The sequence below is a fragment of the Anopheles gambiae genome, chromosome 2, assembly GCF_943734735.2.
Source record: "Anopheles gambiae chromosome 2, idAnoGambNW_F1_1, whole genome shotgun sequence".
Classification (NCBI taxonomy): domain Eukaryota; kingdom Metazoa; phylum Arthropoda; class Insecta; order Diptera; family Culicidae; genus Anopheles; species Anopheles gambiae.
Genome location: NC_064601.1, coordinates 16,295,078 through 16,305,228, shown reverse-complemented (window position 1 = coordinate 16,305,228; position 10,151 = coordinate 16,295,078). Strand labels below are relative to the sequence as shown.

Below are 10,151 nucleotides of genomic sequence, written 5' to 3'. Positions count from 1 at the left end.
AAAAAAAACAATACATAAGTAACATAATCATTACTCACACACACACACATACATCCATACAAAAACAAAATGTAAATGAGCTGAGATTGTACAAGAAGGTATGAGAAGTAGTAGCAGCAGCAGCACACGGAATACAGAGTTCTCTCTTTGTGTGCCAAGGAAAAATATATTCTGTCAATATATTTATATCTAGCACGCGCGAGAAGTCGCGCGGTATATGTGAAAATATACGAGATCGAGTTTAAAAAAAAGGCAACCTTACTAATTAAAGCCCACATGCCCGCGGTACACGGGCAGAAGAATACTTACGTTTAGGGTACTTCTCTAGCTAGGGATTGGTGATGAGCAATAAGCAAGTGGAGGAACCAGCAAGCGAGGCACTGATAAGATGGGCGGTGGTGAAGAAGATGGAGCAAAAAGGTACGATCTTCATTCTCTCTATTAACGAAGCAAACAAAACACTACCCCCTACCCCTGTACACTGTACACACGTGCAACGGTACCGTGGGATGAATGGAAAGTGCTTGTGGAAAGCATTTTCCCTCCTTTCTTCGTTGATCATATCCGTAGATGTGTTTTCTGCATCAAATTTAGTATGTAAGGTTCAAAGTGCGGTAATGAGAGGGAAAACACACACACACATACAAACGCGAAAGCGAAGACAGTGGACAGTGAATTGAAAATAATAGCATCATCATTTACATCACAACTGTACGGGGGGAATGCGTTGATCCCGGGTACACACGAGGAGTTAGTTGAACTACTTCCGGGTGGAAACTGGGCAAGAGAGAAGGGCCAACAACGCCTTTCCGAATACTATGAGCCGCTCTGTCTGGAGCAGAGTATACACTACTATACAAAGGCACCTTTCAAACTCGCCAGCACTTGCGAGGTTCCGCCAGCGAAGAGGAATTAAGGCAATATAAAAAAAGAAAATAACACGAAAGAAGGCATCAAAACACGATAAACAAACAGACAAACAAAGGAAGGAAGAAAAAGGAGAGAAAAAAAACAATGAATTTGAGTCAAAGACATCTTTTGTTGTCCTTTGCTTCGGTAATGATATTCATACATTTTCACGATTAACTATAATAAACTCAAAACTAAGAAAATGTACAACGTCTAAGAAAGTGTGTGTTTTTTTATTGCTGTTTTTGTTCCAGTTGCATGTATCCGAAACTAAGATTTAAGCTTCCTTTTTACGGCTTTGCTATTTACGACGCTATTCATTCAGGGGTCAGGATCAGTTACAGGGTAGAAATGGGTTAAATATTGCTTAATCCAGAACTGGCACGATTGCATCATTTGCTGTATTTCTGAAGGTCAATAAATCAGGTTTGTGGATCAGTTCCACGATCGTTATGGGATCAGAAACAGTTCCAGGTCGTCTAGCATTGGTTCGGGTTCAGTTCTAGCAACGGTAAATGATCAGAATGAGTTCAGGGTTGGGAGTTCAGGACATCAGCCCGTGGCCGGTATGAGTTGTGAACCAGTTACAACACCTGTATTGGTTCGGGAATGTTTCCCAGAATAGGTATGTGGGCAGGATCAGTTTAGCCTCGGTATTGGTTCTGGATCTTTTCCAGGATCTGTATGAGTTTCGGATTAGTTTCAAGAGCAAAGTTGATTAAAGATCGGAATTGCAGTATGTTTCGGGTATGAGTTCAGGTCCAGAACCAAAGCAGGTATCAAATAAGATCCTGGTATGGCAACAGGATCAATTAAGGGGTCAATATAAGCTTTGGCTTTAATTCCTCAACCAGAACGCGTTTGGGAGCAATATTTTTTGACTATCACTGTGCCATTTTAAGTAGAACATAGAAGCCTTCAAAGATGCCAGCGTCATTGACACGTTAAACAGTAGCTTACAGCACACTACATTTCCAATGCTGTTGCTTGAATACTGGTAGGTTTTGTTGCTTGCTCCTCTCATTTAATGTTTGCACTTGTTTCTCCATGCTACACGTATTTCGTATTTCACACTTCCTACGTAGGAAGTAGGTTTGGCATCGCTTTCTCACCATTCGTCCACATCGTAGACAATGGAAGAAAGCAATCTCAACCCCAAACCAGAGGATGCTTACCATTACTCCACCAGCGTACAGATACCAAATGATTGACAGATCCGCTACATTGAACGATCGTACACCAAACATCTCCCGCTTGTAGGAAGATGTATGAATACTTTTGTTACGATAATGCTGATCGAACAGACCCGACTCACGGAACGCACCAATGTAGAACGGGAACAGTTCGCGTATTATGGATTTGTTAAGAAAGTAGTATATCAGATAGTATTTAAATAGTACGGTATCAGCAACGCGTAGGTTTCGCTTGTACGCCTGCCCCGCCGCAGGATTGATGTCGCGCATGTTCTCCATCAACAACGTGGTTATTTGCTTATCGTCTCGACTAGCGAACAAAAAGCACATATTATCCCGTTCATCGTCATATTCACCATCGGTGTGAAAGTCAAAATAAGCGGCCCAGCTGGACCCGGATGGGAAAATACAATTATTTCGGATCTCGTCCATCGTGTTAATCTCAGGCGAATAGCGCGTGTACGTGAGGTACGAGATGATCAACGACTGGTACGAGTACACAATCACAATTGCAAGCAGACAGTAGTTGGTGATGATTTGGTTTTCGAACCAACCGCCGTACTTTCGGGTCGGTCCACCCAGAATGCACATGATCATCTCGAGAGCGTTCTCAACGATGTTCCACCGGCTCAGCACCTTGCCGAATAGGGAGAGCACCATTGCTAGCAAAAAGATCAGAACAAACAGCGTGATCCAGGTGTAGTAGTCGAACGGATCGATCAGCACCGTGATGATCGGTTTTGGTTTGCTGCGTGGTACCATAACGCTCAGGAAGGTACTGCCGAGGGCAACAGTCTTGTCGGTGGTGGGAAATGGCACTCCCATGTTTACTACCCCATAGTCGACACTGGCGTCATAAAGCGAAGATATTTCGTAGGACGCGTTACGCTGCTGGCATATTGTTTCCGCTAGGTAGCGTTCAAAAGTCGCCACTTCTTCGTTGCCCTCCGGCAGAGCTATGTGGAGCTTTCGACCGTGAAGATCTTTCAGATCATCCGTGACCTGTATGTTAGCTGGATCGAGTTGGATCGTACGATTGGTGAAGAAGTTCTTGTGCTGTATCTGGATCGTGGTACGGTTGTACACGATGAAGTATGCCTTGTCCAGTATACAGGACATGCCACTGTTGATTTGATCCATAAACACATTGCCTTCCTCCAGATTCGGGTGAAATATGAAATACCGGCTGCCGTAATACAGCGGCCTTGCTGGCTAGTGGGGTAATGGAAATGGTGCATTAGTTGATGGAGTTGAAAGCGGACCGATTAGACGTAACGCACCCTCATACGCTCATATCCGCTAACCATAATTACGGCACAGCGATTATTTTCGTACGTCCAGTAGGTCAAACCACTGGGCTCAGTCGAAATAATCCACGGTGGTCCATTTAGCTGCAAGATCCCGGTTAAGATGTCCTCCGACAGTTGATCAGAGTTGTAGTTAAGGATGTAGAACTTTTTGTACCTCCACGGTGGACACCACTGTGATTGAAGCTCCACAAACGCTTTCAAGATGAAGCTTATATTAGATTCGAGAGGGTTAAGCAAAGGAAAGGTATCAAATGCATTTCCATCAGGTGCCAGGATGGCGAGGTAAGTGAAAACAGCCACTACAATTGCTTGAGACATGACCATAGGACAACTTTGTTGGCGTTACTGTCGGCACTAGCCTGACTTAAACAAAGCACGGGACCGAACTATGTTGGAGAAAATATTTCATTTAGGCTAAAGTAAAATTATACCAAGTGCAGTCCATTACGATAGTCCTGCAACATTTATGATAGCTGTTCAAATTTTCATAGATTTAACTTCATTAAAAAGGATATCATAATCTGAATTTATTTCATTCATAAGCAATCCAAACCACTCGAATTTGAAATAATGTAGCATCATTCATTGTAGTTCGGCTGAGAATGTATCGCTCTTGTTTTTCTATTCTTTTGCAGGAATTATTCAGCACATACTGTACACATACATACATTGGTAGACATTCCTTTTAAAAAATCAAATAATTTTTGCTTGTTTTTTCGTGTATCGATTTTTACACACTTCACATTTTAAATATAAATCATTTGATAATGATGAACGTGAACAATTCGTGTTAAGATTTATCCAATAAGTTGATTACTTAGTTAAGGTGTATACAGGGGTATCCAAGAGTTCCCATAGCTGTGGGACACTTTATTGACTCTTTCTTGAGTGAAATGAACTTAATGTAATAGGAATTGCACTCTATAGCACCCGTGTTGAACAAATCGAATAGGAATTTTCAATGAGCCTGTCCAAATAGCATGCCATGGAGTTCAATTTCCATCATATCCAGTTCACTTCTTATAAGAAAGAGTCAAGGAAGTGTCCCACAACTATGAGAACTCCTGGAAAATCCTGTTATTTGTGAGATATGACAATTATAATTACAAGTGTCGTTTGGGATAGTTTAGAACCTTGCGACATTGAAAACTATGATGGATCTTTGTTGAACTTGGGTTGAATTAAACATCAAATATGAAAAAAAGACTAATTAAACTCAAGTTTTCTTCAAACGAGATTTTGAGCTTAATCATGATCTGATCTTGTTTAAAGCTGTAGCATTTTTTAAAGTTGGGTTTATTTGAAATAAATCTTGTCTAAAGTATAATGTATAATGTATGAAATATGATCATGGTCGAGGTTTGAGTTTATAATTTTGCTAAAAATGTCAAAACAGTCAAAGAAAAACGCATGTTTCCCGTAATTGGTTTAAGTCATATTAAAGCTTTTTAGTTTCTTTTTCATGAACTTTGATTGTCCATGGCACTTTTGAAAGAATGTTATCCATCGCTTTCTCACCATTCGTCCACATCGTAGACAATGGAAGAAAGCAATCTCAACCCCAAACCAGAGAATGCTTACCATTACTCCACCAGCGTACAGATACCAAATGATTGACAGATCCGACACGTTAAACGATCGTACACCAAACATCTCCCGCTTGTAGGAAGATGTATGGATACTTTTGTTACGATAATGCTGATCAAACAGACCCGACTCACGGAACGCAGCGATGTAGAATGGGAACAGCTCGCGTATTATGGATTTGTTGAAAAAGTAGTATATCAGATAGTATTTGAATAGTATGGTATCAGCAACGCGTAGGTTTCGCTTGTACGCCTGCTCAGCCGCAGGATCGATGTCGCGCGTATTCTCCACCAACAACGTGGTGATGTGTGGATCATCACGGCTGAGCAACACAAAGCACATATTATCCCGTTCATCATCATATTCGCCATATACATCAAAATCATAGTGATGGGCCCATTCGGATCCGAATGGGAAAATACAACTACTGCGTATCTCGTCCTCTGTGTTGATTTCGGGCGAGTAGCGCGTGTACGTGAGGTACGAGATGATCAACGACTGATACGACGAGACAATTACAATTGCAAGCAGACAGTAGTTGGTGATGATTTGGTTTTCGAACCAACCGCCATACTGTCGGGTCGGTCCACCCAGTATGCACATGATCATCTCGAGCGCGTTCTCAATGATGTTCCACTGGCTCAGCACCTTGCCGAATAGGGATAGCACCAATGCTAGCAAAAAGATCAGAACAAACAGCGTGATCCAGATGTAGTAGTCGAACGGATCGATCAGCACCGCGATGATCGGTTTTGGCTTGCTGTGTGGTACCATAACGCTCACGAAGGTACTGCCGAGGGCAACAGTCTTGTCGGTACCAAGCAATGGTATCCCTATGTGTACGACCCCATAGTCGAGGAGGGTGCTGTTAATCGATTGTAGCTCATATGTTGCATTACGCTGCTGGCATATCGTTTCCGCTAGGTAGAGGTCAAAGGTCACCACGTCTTCATTGCCCTCAGGCAGGGATATGTGGAGCTTTCGACCGTGAAGATCTTTCAGATCATCCGGTACGCGTATGTTAGCTGGATCGAGCTGTATTGTACGATTGGTGAAAAAGTTCTTGTGCTGTATCTGGATCGTGGTGTAGTCATACAACAGGTAGTACGCCCTGTCCAGTATGCACGATATGCCACTGTGAAGCTGCTCCAGGAACACGTTACCCTCCTCCAGATTGGGATGAAATATTAAATACCGGCTACCCAGATACACTGGCTTAAGTACTGGCTGTGAATTAGTACGTGTTTAAGTTAAGCAAACAGACAATATTGCAGGTCTAGGTAATGTTACGTACAGTTATTCTTTCATACCCACTAAACATAATCACCGCACAGCGGTTATGCTCGTATGTCCAGTAGTGGAATGCGCTCGCTTCGTTGAAAATAAGCCTTGGGGGCTCATTTAGCTTCAGGATAGCGGTGAAGATGTCCTCGGCCAGTGGATGAGAGTTGTAGTTGAGGAAGTAGAACTTTTTATACTTCCACGGTGGACACCACTGTGATTGTAGCTCCACAAACGCTTTCATGATGAAGCTTATATTGGATTCGAGAGGGGTAACCAAAGGAAAAGCATCAAATGCATTTCCATCAGGTACCAGGATGGCGAAGTAAGTGAAAACAGTCACTAAAATTGACTGAGACATGGCGAATGAACAATGTTTCTGGCTCAACTGTTAGTAGTAGTAGCCTAACCATACAAAGCACATGCATGGTCCTTGCAGATACCATACACATTCGTGGTCGATAAATCGTACATAGTGGTGAATTTAATCAATAATTCAAATAGATATTGCGATACAAATATTACTAAAAGCACATAAATTGCTTAAAAGCACAGCCCAAAGCAATCGAAAGCACAGCCGTGAGATGCTTTCAACTACGTGTTAGCAATGTTACATCACCCAGTAAGCGACACATTTAATGCATCAACCGGCAATGGAAATTGAGCAACCTTCATCGCATTATTTTTGTCCCTATCCGTGTGCTTATCATTCCAGGTGCGCTATGAGTTCTATTGCAAAACCCAATACTGATATCGTATTTCGACCGTAACCTGTACCCTATTGCTGTATATTGCATACTTTTAGGCTTTCAGGGGAGAATACTTTTAAAACATTACATTGCATACTGCAAGGCGCGCAAAGGCATTCCCAAAGTAAGTTGATTTATGGTGGGCTAATCCAGTGCAATTTGACATTTCCGTAGTCACGGCTCCGGAGTCGGTTCCGCAGCCACGGCTCCCGAGCCGGCTTCTCACTGCAGTACACTGTCTATCGTTGCCATCGAAAAAGGCTCCGGAGCCGTTGGTGCGGAGCCTGCTCCATAATCGTTGAGCAAAGCCGTCAGTTAGCGGTATTATTACGATTACGATCCATAGATTGTAATAAATGCTCCATAATTGAATCTTGATCTTGAACGTCGCGCGCCAAGGTGTGTTTATTAAGGAGGTGAATTGTTAGCGCGTTTTCCGGGCGCCATCATTGAGTATTGTTATGTCAAATCCCATACAATTTTCTATACCCCCCTCCAGCCCTCCCCGATTTTAATACCGGAGCCCCCAGTATTGTTATGTCAAGTCGTGAAATGTCAATTTGCTCTGAAGCACTTCACCTCCTAATATCCATACACCTTGGTCGCGCGCGACAAAAAATAGCCCCAAACTTTCACTTCCAAATTTCACTCCGCGTAGATCAAAGTAGCTCATTTGACTCAGTCAACCAACTTGTTTTATATTTGAAAACACAAAAAAATAAGTTACAATGTGTTCAAATCTATTTTTTCCGTTTGGCATTAATCTGGCTCGTAAACAAACTTGATAATTCTATTATTTCCGATGAAGCAAAAATGTCGCGCGAGACGAGTAGCTCTGTTTGCAAAATTGGGCTACTGTTTGTCGCGCGAGACGTTTTCGCTCTATGTTTATTTGAACGATAACAAAAACGAATTCAAAGTAAAGGGTTCGACACCCTTGCTATAAAGTCGACGAAACTGACTGCACGTGAAGCTGTATATTATTTCTAAGTTACATATGAATCCAAGGCAAATGTTCAATATCTATATTTCAATCGAGCAATTAAAGGCTAAATTGTTCTGATTGATTATAATTTTTACGTTAATTCAGCTACATTCCGCTAAACAGCTGCATCATACACTGAAGCTAGTTTGAAACTTTCGACCCATTACCTTAAACACAATGACATTTCCACATTTGTTTACCAACACATGGATGTCATCACAAGCTGGGTTTGTTTACCTCCGCATAGCAGCGGTTTTCGGTTTCGGTCAGTTCATACATCCGCATCCGTTTTATTGCACGTAATTCCCCGAGCGCTGCCTTCGTCGTTATCCCTCCGCCCGTTCGACAGCTCAGCACAAGATGAGCACTGTTCCGAACACGACGGAAGGCAATAGGTGCATCATTTGCTTGCAGTGTGCAACGACAATGGTGCCGCTGGACACGAAAGTCGACATCGCCGGTGTTCCGATTAGCTGTGAAACCATGTACTGCAACTTTACTGGACTGCAGGTGAGCATTGCAAGGTGTGTGTGTGTATCAAGCATGGACGCTTCCTTCAAACTCTTGGAACTCTTTCAGTACGATCCAACCACACTTACGGAGGAGCATTTGGCCCTGAAGCTCTGTTTGGCGTGCCTGTCTCAGCTCAACTCGTGCTACCTCTTTCAAAAGCAAGCGATCGACAATTTTTACGAATGCTTCGTACGATCGTACGAGAAGCTTACGATCGAGGTGCAAACATCCTCTTACGCTGTGATCGAGCAATCGAACAAGCTGGCCGAAATTTGTCCCGACTTTGAGGACGAAGATGTTGGGCCAAGCGGGGACGAGAAGGAGGAATATGACGATAATGCTACAGCAAACCATCCCACGCCTTCACCGACTAAACTGGAAGCTGAGATGGAGAAGGTGGAGGAAGAACATTTTGAACCCATTGCCGAACAGAGGCACGCGTCAGAAGAATCGCAACGCGAACAAACTGTACCGAAGACTGAACCCCAGCAAGAGCAACCAAGCATCATCTGCAAGGAATGCGCCAGCCTGACCGAACAGCCCATTTCCTTCCGCAAACACTTTGTGCGCGCTCACTGCACGGTGGGGGCGCACGGGCAGCATCAGTGTACGCTGTGCGGTCGGTGCTTCCAAACCAGGGGCTCCTTCCATCGGCACATACGCGTGCACACGGGCACGAAGCAGTACGCGTGCCAGTACTGTGCCAAATCGTTCCACTATCTGCACCATCTGCAGGTGCACGAGCGTACGCACACGAACGAACGGCCGTTCGCGTGCGGCCAATGCGCGAAAACGTTCACCACCAACGATCGGCTGCAGGTGCACGGGCGGACGCACCAGCTAGCGCTGCCGTACGAGTGTGAGCACTGTCGCAAGCGGTTCAAAACTCGCCCCTACCTTCACCGGCACAAGCAGATCAAGCACGACCGGCCGGCGGAAGCGTTCCGACTCTGCCGGTGTGAGCAGTGCGGCCTGCCGTTTGCATCACAGTCCGGCCTTACCTATCACATGCAGTCGGCGCATCCGACGCGTCCAAACGAGGGGACAGGTGTGGCGGCATCGCTGACCTGTGATGGACGCGCCGGACGGCACGGAGAACCCAGCCAACACCGGTGTGATGTGTGCGGGGCACAGTTTAAGCAAAAAATTACCCTAACCCGTCACAGGCTCCGGTAAGTGGTAGCGGCGAGAGGAGCGGGATACTTGTGAGCGATACATCTCTCTTTCCACGTTTTACCCATTCCCACCCACCCCTACAGGCACGATGGAATACGACCGTTTCGGTGCGACATTTGCGGCAGTGCCTTCACGCAGAAGGGCACGCTGAAGACGCACATGCGCACGCACACGGACGAAAGGCCGTTCGAGTGTGCGGCGTGCGGCGAACGCTTCCGGTCTGCAGCAGCGCGCCGAACGCACCAGCTGCGACATCGTTGCCCCGGGCAACAGGCCGACGAACGATCACAAGAGCAGTGACGAGCAAGGGAGGAGGAGAAGAAATAAACCAATGCAGTAAATCAAAGTTCGGATGAGAGCTGCACATGAACGGAACTTTTCCACGGCGTGTTTTTTGCATGTGTACGTCTATTTTCGGTAATCTTGTGTGTGTGTGTGTTTTTTTTTT

The 10,151-nt window shown here is 44.6% G+C and overlaps 1 protein-coding gene across 1 annotated transcript; it reads left to right on the top strand.

Annotated features, from left to right (window-relative positions):
- Window positions 1-8,213: 8,213 nt before the first annotated feature.
- Window positions 8,214-10,078, top strand: LOC1269395 (zinc finger protein 120). Its single transcript, XM_308029.4, has 3 exons — window positions 8,214-8,524; window positions 8,594-9,699; window positions 9,787-10,078. The coding sequence occupies exons 1-3, from the start codon at window positions 8,375-8,377 to the stop codon at window positions 10,001-10,003; spliced, it is 1,473 nt and encodes a 490-aa protein (XP_308029.4). The 5' UTR covers window positions 8,214-8,374; the 3' UTR covers window positions 10,004-10,078.
- Window positions 10,079-10,151: the final 73 nt, after the last annotated feature.